General features: G+C 44.9%; 1 protein-coding gene across 3 annotated transcripts in view; it reads left to right on the top strand.

Annotated features, from left to right (window-relative positions):
• Positions 1–7,433, top strand: part of SEC22C (SEC22 homolog C, vesicle trafficking protein) — a 28,727-nt gene extending 21,294 nt beyond the window's left edge. For all 3 annotated transcript variants that reach the window (XM_049781780.1, XM_049781779.1, XM_049781781.1), the window contains exons 6-7: positions 799–864; positions 2,460–7,433. In XM_049781780.1, coding sequence (XP_049637737.1) covers positions 799–864; positions 2,460–2,660 — 267 coding nt within the window. In that variant the 3' untranslated portion in view covers positions 2,661–7,433. The remainder of the gene's footprint in view (positions 1–798; positions 865–2,459) is intronic.
• Positions 7,434–20,512: the final 13,079 nt, after the last annotated feature.

Genomic DNA, 20,512 nt, shown 5'->3' with positions numbered 1-20,512 from the left:
TGTATGGTGGCTACAGATGTTGCTACTGAGTCCCAGGAGACAAGAGGAAACTGGTGTGGTGAGAGTGCAGCAGGCCTGTGCTCTAGGAGCAGTAAGAGTAGTTAGAGGGGGCCTGGAAAGATAGCATGGAGGTAAGGCGTTTGCCTTTCATGCAGGATGGTGGTTCAAATTCTGGCATCCTATGTGGTCCCCTGTGCCTGCCAGGGGCGATTTCTGAGCATAGAACCAGGAGTAACCCTTGAGTGTTGCTGGGTCTGACTCAAAAACCAAAAAAAAAAAAAAAGAGTAGTTAGAGGTCAGAAGTAAGAGACTTCTTTCTCCATCCTGGTCTTGTGAGCTGTACATTCCACTTCCTGCTGGTGATCACTCATATACAGGTGTTTACCATGGAACTGAACCTACTGGGACAGATCCTCAACCAACATGATGGTTCAGACCATTTTAATTAGGTGTCTTTTGGGGAGAATGAAGCTTGTGGTGACATCACTAAGGCGTTTCATAATATCTACAGGTGACAGGAATTAGTAAACTCTCTAGGTGAATTTTGATAGGCTTTTAGGGTTGGGTGGAAGTGGGTTGAGGACTTAGCACAGGTGTGGGCATAGGAGGCTCATGGGTGTCCAGACTATTGAAAGTGGTTGTGAGTCAATATCTTCTCTGGCCCATGTGTTCCAGGGAAATGTGTCTTACCCAGGGAGTTTTTTGCTCTCAGCCATATGAGACTGAGTGAGTAAATTTCTTGGCATAGTAGTATTTCCCTTCATCTAAGTATTTCTTTTGTTACTCCTCTTTGCTTAGGTTGCCCAGGAGGAAATTGGAAATATTCTGGCTTTTTTCATTCCTTTTGTAGCCTGCATTTTCCAGGTGGGTGAAATGTTGATATTGTGGGGAATCATTTAAATTTGTAGCTAGCTATCTAGCTTCTCTCTCTCCCTCCCTCCTTCCCTCCCTCCCTTCCTCTCTCCCTCCCTCCTTCCCACCCTCCCTTCCTCCCTCCCTCCTTCATTCCCTTTCTTATCAATAAGTTTCCTATCTCTTCTAGCAGGACCTTGGTTAAAAATCGCAGGCTGCATCAAGCCCCTAATGGAAGTCCATCCTGCCTGATTCTCTCATTTTACAGAGGAACAACTTTAAGTTAGAAAGGAAAGGGCCCGGAGAGATAGCACAGCGGCGTTTGCCTTGCAAGCAGCCAATCCAGGACCAAAGGTGGTTGGTTCGAATCCCTGTGTCCCATATGGTCCCCCGTGCCTGCCAGGAGCTATTTCTGAGCAGACAGCCAGGAGTAACCCCTGAGCACCGCCGGGTGTGGCCCAAAAACAAAAACAAAAACAAAAAAAAAAAAAAAGAAAAAAAATAAAGAAAGGAAAGGCATCTTATTCAAGGTCCCTGGGCCTGATATAGCTTTGGAGCAGGAGTCAGGGATGAAAATGTGAGATTATAGTTAGGTCTGATGATGTCAGGTACAGATATGTCCTTCTGCAGAAGTCACATTTGCAAATATGTTTGTTTAAAATAATGTTTTGAGGAGAAGGGTATTTTGGGTCATACCCTGTAGTGCTTAGGGGCTATTCCTGGCTCTTTGCTCAGGGGTCACTCTTAGCAGAGCTCAGAAGACCATTTGTGACGCCAGGGATAGAAAGGGGATAAACTAAATGCAAAGGCAAGCACCTTGGCCCCTGTAACTGTCTTTCCAACACCTACAAGTTTTTCTTTTAATTGAAATTTCTAGTCTTAGGGCACTTCATTTCTCTCTCATATTTCATGGTATGCAAAAAATAAAATTTCAACCCCTACTGAAAAATGTATTTCTTTCTCAGAAAATAAGTGTCCTCACCTTGGCTGTGGCCTTTGGGTGCTGGCCAGTGATCCCTGTGGCATTTCAGGTTCCTCCTCTGTTTCCTCATCCTATTTGGCTCACTCCTACTTGGGATGCTCCTTCATGGGGAGTTCTCTTCTTCCAGCGGGAGCTGGAACCTTGCTAGATTGCTCTTTGCTTGGAAACAGTGAAAGTGCAACTTCCTCAGGGCTTGTTGCCCTGGTGCAACTACTGAAGGGGTAGGCCCTACTGAGGACTGTTTGTCTTTTTTTTTTTTTTTTTTTTTTTTTTTTTAGGACTTTTTGTCTTATTTAGGCTGTCCAGCCTGGCTCCCCACCCTTACCTGCATCTCTTCCTTTTCTGCAGACACATTCTGGACATTTCTGTCTGTTGTGTCTCTTTAACTTTTTCCAAGAACAATGAGTTCAAGCTTTTCTCAGGATTTGTGTGTCACTTTGCTTCTCTTTTGCATCTTCTCCTTCTCATCTCGCTATGGGGAGTGTGAGCATTATCATAAAGACTTTTGTGATGAGCAAATGAGTGGGAAAGGACCCCACGTGGCAGGGGTGAGCTGTGAATCCTGACAGACCTGGCAGCCCTATCACTGTCTCTGATTGTCCTTCCACCTCTTATGTCATTGCAGTGTTACTTGTACCTGTTCTACAGTCCTGCCAGGACTACGAAGGTGGTACTGATGTTGCTCTTGATTTTCCTGGGCAACATGTACCTGCACGGGCTGAGGAACCTCTGGCAGATCCTCTTCCATGTAGGTGTGGCTCTTCTGTCCTCTTACCAGATCCTGACGAGGCAGTTGCAAGAGAAGCAGTCTGATTGTGGAGTGTGAGCAGGGCAGCGATGGACAAGCGGGACCTTGTGTGTCCCCATAAGGATCACCTGTCATTTACTTCAGCATCTCAGCATCTCATTTTGCCTCTCCATCCTGGAAGTTCTTTTTGATCAGCTCAAATGGAGAAACAGAATTGGGGTGTAGAGTCAGGTACAGGTGAAGAAGGTCTGGGATTGACAGATACCCCATCCTGGTTTTGTGCTGAGTAGTCACTGAAGAATCAGAATCTCTGTTTTAGCACTTTTACTTTGGACAGCAGAATGTGGGGACTCAATCAGAAGGAGCACTCTTGGAAGACCAGAACGGAATTATTTTGGTCTTTGACATTAAATGATGCAATAAATCACTAGATTCAATAAACCTAGTTTTAGTAATTGGCAGTTTCCAAGAAACCTGTTTGAAATCTGTAGCAGCTTCTCAGTCTGAATGTGACTCAGTGTTTTTATAGGGTCAGTACAGGGTAAACGTAAAACATAAAAATATGATTTGTAAATATAAGCTAGGTAAATTTTGTTTACATTTTTGGTAACTTGGGTCTTACATGATACCTATAGCAAAATATTTTAATGTATTTTGGATACAAATTTTATGTAGGGTGAGGACAAACTTACAATGAAATACAGGGTAGGAGAGCTGAGTGTTTCATTTCCATAACATCTTTTATGGTGGCAGGATTCTATAGCATTGAAAAATTTCATATATGCAAGGTATCTTTGATTATTTTAAAAAGTAATTGCATCTCCAGCTAGAGAATCATAAGCAGAAATTAGACTTTGGATGCCTTGCAGGTGGCTATGAGCTAGAGTAGGTAAATCCATGGGCAAATGGCATAGACTCACACAGAGGTGCTTCACAGACCTGGCATGCTGGTTGCTGCCATAAGTCTGTTGTATGGAGCCACATGCCTAGGGTTTCACTGATGAATACCTGACCCTATGAACTTATTCCCAGATGAGTTTCTGAATTAATTACTTCTTTCAGCATTTTGTTATCTTAATTAGATCAGGGGCCTCATTTTTTAAAATGAGAGTTGTGTAGGTGTAAACTTAAAAAGTTTTATGAAGATATAATTAATCATGTACTCCCAAAAGTTATTTCACTTTTTCTTGTTGCCAAGATGATGATGGATCATAGTTTTCTTTTTTTGCTGTTGTTGAGTTTTGGCTACACCTGGTGATGTTCAGGGGTTACTGCTGGTGGTGCTTAGGGAACCATATGGGATCCTTGGGGGCAAAACCTGATTTGGTTGCATGCAAGACAAATGTCCTACCAGCTATACTATTGTCCTGGCCCCGTCCATAGTTTTCTAAGCTGTAAATCTGAATAAGATCCCTGAGATCTACAGAGTTGTTCAGTACCATTCAAGAGTGTATGTTTTAGCTTGTTCATGGTAGAAGTCTAGGTTTTGGATAATTCAGCTACCGCTGCTTGGGATACTTTGAGTTGAATTATTTGATTTTAATTCAAAAAGGATGCTGTTTGGATAGTTTCTGAAAGTTGAAAACCATTGCAAGAGTTCTTGAGTGTCTAGAGAAAAATATATGATGATGTTACTTTAGGGATTTGTTTGTGTGTGTGTGGTTATTACTTCTGGGGAATTGCCACCTTGCTACCTTAGTACCACTTAAAGAAAAACAGACAAGTTTATGTGATTGAGTGCTGAGTTGGAAAAATGTTACCATGGTGACTGTATTTTCTTATAATAGAATTTTTTATTTTTAGCCAAGCACAATATCTGGCTTTGAAAGTTGTATTAGCAGCATTGTCCTCTATGGCAGCGTTCTTCTACCCTTTTCCATGGACCACTTTGGTTTGCAGGTGTAGAAAAGGCTGAAAACCACTTGTCTACTGCCTGGATTCTACCTGCTGGTCCATGGAGGGCTATGTAGGCCAGGTGATGACTCACAGGTGTAAAAAGGCTTACGGACACTGCTCATCACACTTCAGCATTGTCTCTGTTGATTTTTATCATTTTCTGGGTACCCAGACAGTGACTGTTCGGGCTTTCTAAAGGGAGATAATTTTGAAGAGATGGTAAAAGACCATGGAAATTCAAAGAGTGGAGACAAATCTTTTTAAATCAGAAGCACAAAAATGTGGGAAGCTGGTGAGAACCCTGTCCAGACCTATCATGTTATTTTTGAACTTCTGTAGTTTTAATGTTGTCTGGGCTTTACATTCTCAGGGGGTCTGCATTTACCACCTCATGTTTTACACACAGCAAAGAATCCCTGAAGCATTCCTGGGAGTGTTTCCTATATACCAAGCCTTGCAGAGAGATGTTCTTCATATTTGTCTCAATATGGTTTTTCATCTGTTGAGAACAGCATGAGATTTGAAATTTTCTTTTGCAAACAAAAGGCAAAAGATGCAGTAGATAAAATTGTGCCAGAAAAAGCCCATATAGGCACCATTTAACTGAAATCCAGTTGTAGGAACCTCAACTCACTGAATGATGGGGAAAAACTGGAGATTTTGTTCAAGATTTTTGTTTAAGCACAGTTTGTTGACTGAGGTCAGGCCTGGGTATAGCATCTAGATGTCATCCAGGAGTCCCTAAAGCTGTTTCCCTGTCACTGGTGTCACACCTCCCTTCCCCCCTGGGCACCCTGTGTACCAGCACCATCGTTAAATGCTACCTGCACAACCCACCTGGTTAAATCTGGGAATCAATGAACAGATGTTAAATGCCAAGCCTTAGACATGCCTTCTGGTGTCAGCTACTTTAGCATCAATGAACACTAAGTCCCGGTGTGGCTGTGCTAAGTGCTCTTGGACAGGGTGTCCCACTAATGGCCCAAGCCCATCTCTACCCTTAACTTAGTAAACTCAAGTGTGGTCTTAACTGTCCCCTGGCCTCTTCCCCTCCAGTGTGGGCTTACTTGTTGGGTACACTAACTTTTTCCTGGGAACAGACAGTTGGGTCATTATTCCAGGCTCATGCTACATCCCCAGTATCAGGCCCTACCAAGTACAGCAGCACAAAGCGAGCTCTGCTCCTGGTGTTGCTTAGCAGATACGGACCCCTGTTTTAGGCTCTGGTGACACCCAACCTTTAGAGTTTTTTAAGGATGAGGGCAAAGGCTGTAACCAAGAAGACCTTTGGTTGCATCTCTGCATCTAACCCTGATTTTTCTCCTGGGGTCCCCCTTTTTTTCAGCTCTGGATTCATTCCTGCGAGCGCAGATGCAGGAGTTTCTGAGGGGGGCAGATGGCACTGTGGCCCAGCACTCCTTGAGCACTCAGGAGTCCCAGTGAGCTCCGAGACTCTGTTCTGCAGGAGAGCAGCATGTCAGCTCTGCTAGGGTCACAGAGCTGGTATCTAGGGCAGGGGAAGCTGAACTACAGGATTGGGCTTGGGGTTTGCCACATACGAGGAAACATGCTCCCTGGTGGGCTCTGGGGGCTCCTATGTGTTGTTCCCCAAGAGAGGTTCTGCTCAGCTCTATAGGCAGGCAGGAGGCCTTCTGAGTTCCCTGTGGCTGTACAGTGAGGTGCTGGTGAGGACCAGTAGGGGTGGAAGTGTGTAGACCAGACACGTGGTAGACCCCTGCTCTGCTGGTGTATGCATGTGACACATTGCAGATTCATATCTCTTGGGTGTGTGCTGGGTGAGTGTTTTGGGGGCTGAGGAAGAGGAGGTGTTGGTGTAAATTGTGAGATGATGTGGAGAAGAGGCGTGTTGGGCAGCTGGTCAGGGGGCCCGGAGTTCGGCTCTTCCACACTTCTGGGTAGGCAAGGTTCTGCAAATCTTGCTGTGAGTCCTTAGCTAAGAAAGGGTGATCTCCAGCTTTTTCTGCCCCCTGCAGCAGGCAGGCAGATGCTGGGGGAATAGTGGGAGTACTGGGCATGCCTGAAGTTTGGTGCTAAAGGTCAGCTTTTATTGTACCTGCTCCTGGAGGTTTGGGGTCTCCTGGGCTCCCAGTAAATGGTCTCTTGCTGTGCTCCAGACAGATTGAGCAGTTCATCTCCTTTTCTGGACCTGCTCCTGCTGACCCAGCACAGAACCCTGGCAACCAGGGACTCCCCTGAACAGGATCAGAGAAGCTGCTTTTGCAGGTGGCACCGGACCTCAGAGTCTGCTCCTGATTCAAAGGAGGGAATCTCTCTTTCTAATGGGGATGGTGTTGTCAAGTTCTGCTGCTAGAAAAAAAAAATCTCATCTGCAGATACGAGCTTCTCAATCAAGTCTGAGAATGGAGGGGCTGTGGGATTTTGGGGGGAATTTTGGAATATGGAAACATCCATCTGTATATTTCAAGTTCTGAGCTGTCACCCACAGCACCTTTTATTTAGAGTAAAATTTTAAGTCTAATTTGTTCTGCTCCCTCAACCTATGCTTGGAACATGGGACCTTTTCTAACTTGCTGGAGTTGCTTCAGAAATATTATTTAATACATGGTACATATCATTTGATGCTCCCTTCACTCCACTCCATCCCACCCCAAACCAGGATTCTATTTTGTGTAATGGAGTAACAGATCTAATTTTCTACTAATTGTAAAAGAGGTGGATTTAGACAGAGCAGAACCACGGAATTTCACATCTTCATTTTGAATGCTTGTTGTCTGTATTACACAAGCTTCTTAACTGTTTTCATCCACTCACAAAGATCTATTTTGAGTATGTTTTAACAAAGTTTCACACTGATAGTAAAAAAACTATGTTAATAACTGTCTGTGAAGAATGTTGTATTGCCATTTATATACTATGTATATACAGTTTAAACCAGGTGGCTGCAGGAAGGGGGAATAAATTTAAGGTGCTTTATGCCTCTGTGTGTTTGTGTCTGTATGGAAAAGTGAACTGAGGATTTTACTTTGTTGGTGGGATGCTGTGGGTCTGATGTGGTAGGGGTGAGTATGTCTAGAAGGATGAGATGTGGGGCCCTCTGCATTGAAAACTCTGGACAGAGGCAAGGGCTTAGAGTTAGGAGAGGGTCCCCAGACTCTGGACTGTCCCTTCTGACAGGAAAGACCCAGGAGAAATTTAGCAGCCAGCGATTCCAGAAGTCCCCTGATGTTGGAGTGTGCTCAAAAGCTGCTGGCTCTCCAAATAGGCTGTAGGCCCCTGTGGCAGACATTGTCTTGCAGTTTCCATTTCTCAGGGCCAGCCTCTACATGACATGGCCACCAGGAGGCACACAGCTGCCACCCACATCCCAGAGTTCCCAGCTCAGGGACTGTGCCCTTTTCTAGAAGCGGTTCCTCTAGCAGCTGATACAGTTCCCAGAAAGGACATAGAAGTCCCAGGCTTTTCTCCACTGTGGGCTTTCTCTAAACACATTGGGGAATACTAGCTTCAGTCTTCTCTCCATCCTCTTCTCTGAGTGGAAACCTTTTTGAGGAGGCCAGAGGCTTCCAAAATAAATAAAGTGAGTTTATTAATGCCTGGGATCTGAGATTTGGGAGTCCATGTCTTTCTACATCAATCAGGGGTCCTCAAACTTTTTAAACAGGGGGCCAGTTCACTGTCCCTCAGACCATTGGAGGGTCTAACTATAGTAAAAACAAAACTTATGAACGAATTCTTATGCACACTGCATATATCTTATTTTGCAATGAAGAAACAAAACAGATACAATATGTGGCCCGCGGGCCATAGTTTGAGGACCACTGAATCCAGCCCCTTGTTCTAGCTCAGGTGTGGAAATAAGTTGCTGAGAGCCAGTGATGAGAGCTGGAACCTGCTCCTCTGCTACCTACTACTTTGTGGTGTAGTATACCCACAAAGAATTACATTTTTTTTCTTCTTGGGTCCTGCCTTCTGTAGGGGATCCTGTGTTCTGTGAGCAGGACTGGTGGAAGAGTGAGGCTTGGGCGCAAGTACTGGATTCAAGGTTCAAGATAAAAATTAAATTATTCGGGGCCGGGAAGGTGGCGCTAGAGATAAGGTGTCTGCCTTGTAAGCGCTACCAAGGAACGGACCGCGGTTCGATCCCCCGGCGTCCCATATGGTCCCCCCAAGCCAGGGGCGATTTCTGAGCACATAGCCAGGAGTAACCCCTGAGCATCAAATGGGTGTGGCCCAAAAACCAAAAAAAAAAAAAAAAAATTAAATTATTCACTGATGGTCATAGAGACCAGTACCGTTTGAACTGGGCTGGAAAATTAAACTGTCCCATTGGGCCAGTGATAGAATACTGCTGGTAGGGCACTTGCCTTGCATGCAGCTGACATGGGTTCAATCCCTGGCACCTCTGTGGCCCCCTGGGCCCAACCAGGAATGATCCCTAAACACAATGCCAGGAGTACGACTGAACACCTGAATGTGGCTCCAAAAAAAAAAAAAAAGCTAAACTGTCCGAGGCAGGGGCCCAGGGATACTTTAGCTGTAGAAGTCTGCCTTGCAGGCATAGGACGATGAGTTGGATCCCTGGTTCCAACCCATATATCAAGTGCTCTCATAGGGCAACATTGCCAGTGAATATTCTAGATGTTGTAACCATGCGTATGATCTTCACCTCAAACCACATGCGTGTGAGCAGTACAACTGAGTGAACCCCTTGTTAACCCCCATCATGGCAACAATTATAAAAGGAAAGGGGAAGAGTTAAACAAAACAAAACACATGGGAATGTTTTTTGTTTTTTTTTTTTTTAAATTGTCCCAGTATGATGATCCTTAAGGCAAAATGACAAAATATACACCCTCTGCATCCCTCTGTAGAGGTTCCTGTGATTACACTTCTCACACACACATACACTTGGGGGTAGTTTTGTACTGCTGCTTACACTGACTGTGGGATGAGTGAAAACAGCTTGAAGAACTGAGGATCGCACATAGCAGAGCCAATGAGCTTGTGCTCAGCACATGGAATTCATGGTCTTAGGCTTGCCAGGCAGATGCTCTTAAGTCACCAAGCTTCCCCAGAGCCCCTGGTGAATTCAGCAGCATTCAAATAAGGTGAAAGAATGGAAGGACAGTACCCTGGGAGATAGTACAGCAGGCATGCATTTACCTTGCATGTGACCAACCTGGATTCTATTCCATACTGCATATGGTTCCCATAATACTGCCAGGAGTGATGCCTGAGCACAGAGTCAGAAGGAAGCCCTGAGATCTGCTGTGAGTGGGTCCAAAACAAAATAAAACTGGAAGAGAGAAAATACAGTGTCTAAAACCAATAAGGATGAATATACAAGCTTTCCAATTAGCCAGCCAGCCATAACAATAGAAAAAAAGATATATTTGTGGGAGAGAAAACCACCATTCTATTAAAGCCAGTATGAGAAGATGTTTAAAATTATGAAACACATAGAAATGCATTTAAAACAAATATAAAGTATCACTGGCCATTGAATTTGGCCAAATTTAAATGGAGCTCTGCCCCAATGTTAGCAGGACTGTGTGGATATATATGTATGGCTTCATGAGTAGCAGTCTGAGGAACAGTGCCTGAATTCTGCCCTCCCCAAATTCATGTGACCGAGCCCCCAGTATTTCAAATGTGCCTGTAACTAGAAAAAGATCTCTTTAAAGAGATCATGAAGGGCTGGAGAGAAAATTCACATGAAGGGCTGGAGAGACAGTCCAGGGTTTAAGGCACTAGACTTGCATGTGGCAGACCTGGGTTCAATCTTTGGCACCACACAGGGTTCCTCAAGCCCTGTTAGGAAATCCAGAAGGAAGCCCTTGGCACAGCTGAGTGTGACCTCCGAACAAAGTTGAGAGTGATTCAGTAGAGAAGGCTGAAAGCTCTGGGAGAATGAGGGTGTATACTAGCACCAATATTGCCTTCTGAGGCTCGAATGCTCCTGCAGGTATGGGAGGACTGTAAAGGAAGCTTGAAACAGCCATCAGGCAAGGACAGGAAAGTGGGCTAGACGTGGCCCTCAAAAACACTGGGGTCGTACAGGCATCCATGACAATTCTGGGAGTTTCCTGACTGCCCTGATTACCCACCCCCTTCATTCACAATTGTGGGAAAATGCCAGATGTCATGTACTTCCTAAAGCAAATCAATCTACTGTACCTTTCTATTGTTTAAAATACTATATATAGCTTGTAAGCTCATGGTTCAGGGCTGGCAGATTCTGGCTTATGCTGGATTCTGACAGCCCCTGCATGCTTGTAAGAAAAATAAACCCTCTGCTATTGCATGAGAGATTGTGGTCTTGGTGTCTTTGAACGGCGCATCGTTCTCCTGAACTTAACATTTGGAGGCCCCAGCGAGATATTCACGCCTGTTCAGGGACATCAACGCTTCACCTCGGGGTTTTGAGAAAACCGGCGCCTAGGAGGTAAAATGTGCACTTGGTGTGGGCAGTGTGACTGCCGTACGAGCCCGTGAGGGTTCTCGGTGGCGGCTGACAGACGTGTCTAGGGGGCCGCAGGTCACAGATCTGAGGGACGCCTCAGTGAGGTTTGGGGATCCCGAGGACGCTCGGGAGCCCTTCTGTATGTATGACCCTTAGTGGGGTATACATTGGTAAACTGCCCAAGTATCGGGACCTAGGTCAGATTCTGTTTGTCTGTCTGTCTGTTACCGTTTTGTGTGAGTTGTTTCTCCTTGTCTTGTGTGACTTGGTTTTATTGAGGAGCCCTAGGGAGAAGTGGCCAGAGGGGCCCTTCTCATCAGGGAGGAGGTCGGGCGAGGCCTCCTCAGCAAGGAACAGAAATCTTGGCTCCAAACGTAGGAGACTCCACGGAGCTCCAAGGATCAGTGCAAGTCCCGGCCGGGCTTTCCAAAGTGGGTGTGAGCCCTTCGCAGATCCTTCAGGTTGGTTTGATTTCATTTTGATCTCATTTTTAGTTTTGGTTTATTTTTTGGCTTTCCACTTCTCTGGTTCATTTTCTCCTGTCTCTCTCTTCAAAACTGGAAGTTACTCAGTGAGGGAAAAATCCCTCCCAGTCCTGGAGAGGTGTGGAGTTCATTGGGCATGGCCCAGAGAGCAAAAGAAATTTGTAAATTTTAACGTGAGAGTGAAGACCGGTCAGTGTGAGTGGTGAAGTGCTTGGCAAAATGTGTGGGGAATTTGTGTGATAATTGATTTCTTGATTGTTATTATCTATTGCCTTTTCTCAGTCAACCATGAAGCAGGCTCAGACTGCTCAGTCCAAGGTCTCTTGCTGGAAAACTTCCCAGAGGTGCAAAAATTGGTGTTAAGTGGCAATTTCTATACTTCCTTGTTATTTTCTGTTTCGTTGTGTTTTTGTATTTCAAGGCAGGCTCTGTTAGGGACAGGGCAAGGTGGTGGTCGCAAACTCTGCCTCTTTGCTGGCCAGCAGGACTTAAATTTGTCCTGGAGGGGCTGGACTTTGTAACTAAACACCTCAGCCAAAAGGTAAAAATCAGAAAAATCTTGGAAGCTGCCGTCTTGTTGCTTCTGGCTGGGAAGCTAAGAAATTAGTCAGTTAAAAAAAAATTCTTTACTGGAGCTTATCCAAGAAAGGAAAACTTACCAAACTCCCTTCCCCCCCCTGGTTTACATATCGAAGAAGAAATTGGGAGTGGCTGGGATGAAACTAAGTTCTAATACAGACTGGAAAATGCCACCTGCCATAAGAAATTTCACCAACTCTAAGAAATTATCAATCAGTTCAGAAACAGGTTCCAACAGCATTGTAATGTGGGAATAATACAAATTTTTGTATTTCTATGTCTGTTAAAAATAATATTAATTTTAAAAGGCCAAAACTGTGTGAAAAATGTTGTGGTTAGCATTTTGATAATATTGTTAATCTTGTGAACGCTTAATATTGTTGAAATGCCTAAATCTAGATAACAATATAAAATTTAATGTAGTTTTAAGGTCTTAATGTAAAAATGCCTAGATTGTCTTTACTAAGTGTAACAAAAAAAATTTGGTCCTGTCAGATAAAAGTAATTCTAGCAATTTGTTTTCTAATTGGGAAAAATAAAAGAAATAAAAGTTTTAGGTATTTGTATAAAGTGCAAACCTTTTAAAATTAAAGTAAAATTAGTCATATTTAATATCTCTAAGGTTTTTATAACTTAAGTTATACTGTAGTGCTTGGATGGTTACAATACCTACCTCTCATTTGCTAAAGTTGCATCTTGTAAAGCTTAAGTAACTTGGTAACTGGAATTTAAAATATAATATGTTCTGAACACTGTCATAAATTTGGCATTTTAATCAATAAACAGGGTATATTTGTAGTAAACTCATTTGAACCTATGATAAGTTATAAAGTAGTAAAAAATTGTAAAATAAATTTTTAGAAACTGCAAAATGCTATGTTTGAAATAGTTAAAAAACAAAAAACCATTTTGAATAATGTACTAAGTTGTTCAGAAAAGTAAAGTAATTAAAATTGAGTAAAAAAAAATCAAACTTTAAAAACTATAACTCCTCTAAATTGTAAATTTAAAATACTTTTAAGAAAATTTATGTTTTGCTTTGGTCTAAAGCATAGCTAATATATTTTTAAACACCTTTAAACTGAACTTCAATATTTTAAATTTTTGATTATTTTTTTAAAAAAGGTCTAAAGTCTGCCAGAAAATTTTGTAAAATATAAATTGCTAAATTGCTGGTGTCTAATATGTTTTCTGCTTTAAGCTAAGTCCAGAAGAATAAGCAAACTTCTACTCTCTGTATGTAAATTTATTTACTGCCAAGAATATTAATAAGTGTATCACAAGGAACTTTGTAAATCTTATTGTAAAAGCCTCCAGACAATAATCAGGTTTAAAATTTTCTGTGCAAAATTAAGTAACATTTGCTTTTTCTCTCGTCCTAGCACCTTTTAATATCATTTTTATGTCATGGCATCAGTTTGCTTTGCATGAAATACAAACAGGTAAATTTCCTCTCTGCATGAGGAGTAATCCCCGTGCAAACAAGAAATCTTAAAATTAATAAGGGGACCCCAAAGCCCTCTTTTGGGGAAATAATCAGGCTTAAGGTGGTGTAACAAGCAGGCACCGTTAGGCATCTGGCTAACAAAACCAGGAAAACATCAAGATGAATGGCCTGAAAAAGGAAATGGCAGATTTCTGAACCTGCACTAACTGGCCACGACCACTCTCACCCTCACCCTCAGTCTCAAGAAAGAACTTGAGGTCAGAGTCTCTTCCAACCCTGAAGAGGAGTGGAACAGGCTACTTCTAGGAAAATCCTGCAGTGGGTGAGAAGACAACAGCCATCCGAGAACCAACTCGTTCTTACATCAGCCTAGCCTAAGTAACTGTAACGTGACAAATCTGCTGTGTCCCCACCCTATCCTCAAAAATTCTGTAAGTATTGGGAGTGCCCCAAATGGAGATTTCTCCAGTAATATTGTGTTTATGCAAAGGAAGGAGCCAAAATTTTTTCAAATATCTAGTAAGGTGCAAGGTTAAGGTGGAGAGAAAAATAATTTTTATAATTAAAGTAAAGTAACCTAGGTGTAAAAGCATTTTTTATTAATTGTACTCAAACAGATCATAAATTACAAATGTAAGCATTAGTCTAACTAAAAATAATTCAGAGCTGTTTGTTAATAATGCTATAATGCTTTAATTTCTGTTGTTTAACTTGTGTTATCATTAATTGTTACACACTAGGTGTAAAAAACCTTAGATACAGAACAAGTAAGAAACCCCCCGGAAAACCTCTTCATAAGTCTTTTTCAGATACTTCTCAGAAGCCCGCAGCTTGAATGGTCAGTGGCCTGAACAGACTACAAAGGACCCCCCCTGCATATCCATCTGACTCAACTTCCTGGACCGGGGCAAAATGAAGATCACCTACTGTACCAGATGACAGCATGGGACTGTAAAACCACCGGTCAGGCATACTGGAAGCTCCCTTCCAGTTGGAACTGAATCGTAATAACCAGATTAGTAGTAAATCACACTTTTTAAAAAGCAGCTGGGGAAGGGGTCAGGCAAGAGAAATGCCTTGCATTGCCCTTGAAGTTTTTAATTTGACCTTCCATTATTGTGTGCTAATTAACTGCGCTCTTAAGGGGGGCCAATCAAATCAGTAATCACCCACCCCCCTTCAAGAAAGGCTAAAACAAAAATTCCGGGTTCAAAACAATTGGTTTCAGTCCTGGTTCAAGTAGTCCCCCTGGCTAACAACTCTAATGTCTGCCATTACAGGCCCGCTTGTGCTCCTGCTGCTATTACTGACTATAGAACCTAATGATTACTAGGCAGCAATATAAGGCACTTAATCAAACAACCCAGATCTCTAGGATTAGAGATCAAACAAAAGAAAAGGGGGGAATGTAAAGGAAGCTTGAAACAGCCATCAGGCAAGGACAGGAAAGTGGGCTAGACGTGGCCCTCAAAAACACTGGGGTCGTACAGGCATCCATGACAATTCTGGGAGTTTCCTGACTGCCCTGATTACCCACCCCCTTCATTCACAATTGTGGGAAAATGCCAGATGTCATGTACTTCCTAAAGCAAATCAATCTACTGTACCTTTCTATTGTTTAAAATACTATATATAGCTTGTAAGCTCATGGTTCAGGGCTGGCAGATTCTGGCTTATGCTGGATTCTGACAGCCCCTGCATGCTTGTAAGAAAAATAAACCCTCTGCTATTGCATGAGAGATTGTGGTCTTGGTGTCTTTGAACGGCGCATCGTTCTCCTGAACTTAACAAGGACTGCTTCAGAGCAAGGAGCTGTGTTGGCCAGTGAGGGCTTGCAGACCCCTTGGGGGAACTGGAAGAGAGAACCAAAAGGGAACACCAGAGGGGAAAGGGGGTGGGAATGAACCAGTTCCTGCCACTGGGGACTCCCCTTACCAAATCTAGGCAACCAGTAGTTTCCTGGCCAAGATGCTTTCCCATGTGAGGCACTCGGCTAACTGACCTCAGGAGGACACACAGCTGTGGGGATAGAGGTGTCCATGACCAGGGCTGCTTCTCACTCCACAAATAGATTGTACTGACCCTGGGGGCAGCTCGAATGAGAGGAAGGAAAGCCAGAGGGGCTGGCAGTGGGAGAGCTACAGTGACTGGGGGGGGGGGGCTCTACTGCCCTGAGGGCTTGTCCCCAGCACATATTCTGAGGCCCCCAGAGAGGGGAGGGTGGAAGGAACACAGGGCCATAGGGTTGGGCCATGGTGAACTTTCTCACAGAGCTGGCCAGAGGTGCCCTGGACGGTCTGAGCACTTCACCACCCAGGTGTATCCAGCAGAGAGAACCGTGTGGGGACATGCTGTGCCTGTCTCAAGACATTGTCTTGTCCTGGATGCCAGAGTCCCAGGGGGATATCTACCTGTCTCCTTCTGTGCCTCCTGCTGTGGCTGTCCCACGGGCTGAAGCGGACGCCAGTAGCAGGAAACAGCCTGTGCCAGCTCCCATTTGAAGAGTAAATATTAGTCTTTTCAAGAGCTGCCTGTTCTCTGTCACTTGGCACCAAGGACATTAAGCCTGGGGGACCTCTCAGCTTCTTTGCCCAGGTGGAGTCTGTGGCCCCTGTTGCTGCTGTGGCAGAGAACCCGAAAGAGCAGCCTGGTTCTTGTCTCTCTTACTGGACAGCAGTGAGCCCGGAGTTACCCAAGTTGGGGGAGAGGAGGCACCCAGAAGGAGGCTTTCCTTATATTTTCCCCAGAGGCAGTGTACCCCCTACCCTGACTGGGTCTCATCATCTCTCGGCTCCAGGTCCACAATTTAGGTAGGGCATTTGCCTTGCAGGCGGCCAACCCAGGACAGACCTGGTTTTGAGTTCTGGCATCCCATATGGTCTCTTGAGCATGCCAGGAGTGATTTATGACTGCCCCCAAAACAAACAAACAAAAAAATAAAATTCTCTGACAGGGGTCAGGGTAATAGTACAGCAGGTAGAACAATTGCCTTGCATGTGGCCAACTTAAATTTAATCCCTGGCACTAATTGGAGTAAGCACCGTGTGTCCCCCAAATCAAACAGTCAAATCCTCAGACTGTGGGTGGGGGTGAGGCCTGACTCTTGTGTCACTGTCATCCCTTGGGGGATTCCACTAACAGCAGCTCTTCATTTAGACCAGTGTTTCCCAAACTGGCAGTGGCATGCCCCCCTTGGGGAAGACACTGGGAAGATCCAGGCTAGTAGGAGCTTTTGGGGGGGAGGGTCTCTACTAGAGCCCCAAAGTGCTCAGTATCAGTCATTCATGGCTGGCAGGAGTGATCTGAATAGTTGGAAAATCAGCATGATGCCTTACCCTCACCCAAGCTGTATTGGGGGCTGTATAGAAAAGGAAACCTGTATTCCAGGGCAGTTGGAAGCTGGCAGCCCTTTGGGGAATGTAGGCAGGATGAATGGGGAGTGGATAATGCCCCTTCAATTGGTGAGGGACAGAAAGGGGGGGGGGAATGTCAGCCACATTTTTCTCATTCTCTGAAGGGAAACCTTAAGGGGAAGAATGATGAAAGTTGAGACCCCATAGTGAGCATGTGTCAGAGTGAACTATGAGGCCTTGCCTGTTCCACAGGGCCTAAGGAAGGTGGCTTTGCAGAAACTGAGAGGCCTTTCACAGCACTGCCAAGGCCAGTGGCAAGGTGGACCTGCCTCAGACACCGAGATGAAGGGTGCTCAGTAAAGCCAGGACAGAGTCTTGGCTGATCCTAGAGGGACCCACGGGGACATAGAAGAAGCCTGGGTGGCTTCTTCTGGCAGGCCCTGAAGGCCTCACCCTGAAAACAGACTGAATATCCCAGCTATAGACTTCAGAAACACTGACCTGTAATTGTTCCAGAAGACCCTGAAGGGGGTAGGACACAGCACTGAGGCCTTTGGGTCACTCTCCCCTGCCACAAGGAGGGCAATTGTACTGGAGCCTCCAGTATTGGTCTCTCTGTCAACTAAACTCAGGGATTACCTCAAAGAGCTTCACTTTGGTTGGTGCCACACTTTTTCTAAAGCCATCATGTGGGACATTTGTGGGAATCCACCACACACTCACACTTGCCAAACTGGAAGGATGAGAGAGGAACATGGACCAATGGAGCACTAGGTGATGGGGTTAGAGCTTGGAGCTTGTTTCTCTCAGGAGGACAGATCTCAGACTCATGCAGACAGACCCTTTGGGTCCTGGGGTGGGAAGGATGTGTTTTTGTGGTCACAGCAGGGACACCTTAACTTGGCCATCCATACTTGTCAGTCTCATGCCTCTGTTCCCAGTTCCCATTTCCTGCTCTCAACCCTTATTGGGCACTCAGGCTGCAGGGCCTCTGGAGTTCCCAACTAAAAATGATTCAAAGGCAGTTGGCATCTCTCTATGGACCCCTGCTTGATACCTATATGGGCCAGGGGCTTGATGGCTCCCTTTTCTGGATGCCCTTTCCTGCTTGGGGGTCTGGGTGTGAGTGAACTTTGCAGGAGAAAGCTTGAGGGAGCAAATTGCAGGACAAAAAGATATAGAGGCTGTTCTCCCAGCAATGTGGTGGCTGGGGAGGAAGGCCTAGGAGAGAGGAGTCTGCAACAGCAGAACTTGGTCTCCCTTTCACTTTTTGGTCATCAGTTTCATGGAGGCACCAGTGGTATGTTGGCAATAGTCTGCAAGATGGCAGCCTGGTGTCCATAACCATGAAAGGACAGAGATGTGCCACCACTTCCATTCCTTCCAACTGTTCCATAGTTTATCCCCACACTAAAATCTCTTTGTGCACAAAACACAATAATATCTTACCTTTCCTGAACCACAAGGGATTCGACTTCTTTATCACCGCCATGTATATATTATCCTACCAGTCTGTGATGTAAGGAATCTGAAGGGCCTCCATTTACCCATAAAAGCAGGGCCCACTGTGGGTAAGTGGTGATTGCCCACTCAGCAGTGTCCTCTCTTCATGAGATTAAGTTCTTGCCAGGAAGGCTGGCCTCTCTCACAGCCAGGACTTAGGTAGTAGAGGAGAGTGTAGAAAAAGAGATAGGCAATCCTGCTGCTGCTGCTGCTGCAGCAGCAAGGTGACACACAGGAAGGAAACACTTTCTGTGAGTGCAGGGTGTTTTTCGAGAACATATGTTTGGGGGTAGTGACAGCTATCTTTGCAATCAAGAAGGGGGAAGTCTGCAGACCCAAGTCAACATACCAAGGATGGCAGAGCGGACAGACTTAGAAGACTGAGGCCTATATTGACGATTGTTAAGCCTCTGAATTAACCCTGCAGCTGCCTACTTTTAGTCACCATTCTGTGACAATATCCCTTCCCTCTGATCTACCTATCTACCTAGAAATGGTCCAGAGCTCTTTTGTGTTGACATGCTGGGACTCCAATGCAGGAGTCTCTGAGGGCTTAGCAGACTAGGTCTAAGAGGAAGCATGTGAAATGCTTGTTTCAAGCACACAATGGGAGGGAGTAAAAGACAAACAAATCAAAATTAAACGTGACTGTTAGTATAAATCATATTTCAATGCAAGATGAAATAAAAGTGAATGTAATAAATAAAACATGCAGCAGGGGCCAGAGTGATAATGCAAGGTAGGGCACTTACCTTGCATGTGACCAACTCAAGTTCAATCCCTGCCATCCCATATGCTCCCCAAGCACTGTCAGGAATAATTCCTGAGTCCAGAGCCAGGCTTAACACTTGAGTACCTTGGGTGCATCCCCAAAACAAAACAAAGAAACCATAACCAACCAACCAAAAAATAAATAATACCCACAAAAAATCGCAATAAATCAGGCATTTATTTATTTATTGGTTTTCTGGTCACACCTGGTGGTACTCAGGGGTTACTCCCTGCTCTGCACTCAGAAATTGCTCTTAGCTCAGGGGACCATATGGAATGCTGGGGATAGAACTTGTGTCCTGGTCAGCTACATGCAAGGCAAATGTCCTAGCACTGTGCTACCACTCTGGCCCTGAAGAGGACTTTTAAAAATTTATGTCAAGACACTAAAGAATCAATGTTGTCTATCGTGAGCATCACCTTCATCTCAACCTGAAATTTGTACTATTGGCCCTCTTTCCTCTGGAGAAGCCCATGTTCTCTCTCTCTCTCTCTCTCTCTCTCTCTCTCTCTCTCTCTCTCTCTCTCTCTCTCTCTCTCTCTCTCGCTCTCTCCTTTCTTTAACTATTTTCCTTCAAAAAAGAAAGAATAATTGCTGTCAGCTGTGTTTGCTCTTTTATGTCCACACAGGCCACTAATGCATCTAAGGTGGCATTAGCCACATTAGCAAAGGGATTTTGATAAGTGGCTTCAAAGCTACTTTCTAGTCAACACATTCTGGACATTTTAAGCAGGTCTTGTCCCTTCTCTGAACTCTGGTCACTCCATCTGTTCGGTGCTGGAGCTGAGGCAATGCCAGCACGACCTCCTGAGCAGTCTTCCTCATCCCCACGGCCTTCTGAGGTCCTGTTCCCTTCCCCATGAAGCTGTCTCCAAGGCCATTGACTTGTGGCTATTAATATCAGGGTGCTAATGATTGCCAGCTGTGGTCCCCCTCCATCTCCCCGGAGAGGGGAAGCAGTTCCTGTTCCCCTATGGGAGGGGCAGGGTCACTGCTCATTAAAACAGACCCGAGGCAAATGATGGGAATGGAGTGGCCCACATGGACAACTTATGCCACCCATGGCTGGCATGCCAGAAGGGAGTGACTGAATACAGGCACAGCCCCATGTGGGGTCGCCCTGCCCCCTTGCCCAGATTTTATCACCTTCAGTCCTGCTTCCCCAGATGTTTCACAGACCTTACATAAAGCATGATCCAAGTGAGGTCCTCTTCCCCAAACTGCCTGTCTTCCTTCTTCACCAGCAGCCAAGCCCCACATGTTTGGTCTCATTTAAGAAACTACTTTTAGGGTCCCTGGTTCTAGGTCTCTATGGTGCATCACCATCTGGATTCAGGTGCCCCTGGCACCCCTTATGTTCTCTTGGAATCTGAATGCCCTGACCTGGTCCTCATAAGCACTCCTCTGTGGCCGCAGCCCGGTAGCTTTGCTCAGAGGTAGTAGAACTGCA

The sequence above is a fragment of the Suncus etruscus genome, chromosome 10, assembly GCF_024139225.1.
Source record: "Suncus etruscus isolate mSunEtr1 chromosome 10, mSunEtr1.pri.cur, whole genome shotgun sequence".
NCBI lineage: Eukaryota > Metazoa > Chordata > Mammalia > Eulipotyphla > Soricidae > Suncus > Suncus etruscus.
The sequence above is the reverse complement of the archived record's forward strand: the minus strand, read 5'-3'. Positions and strand labels throughout refer to the sequence as shown.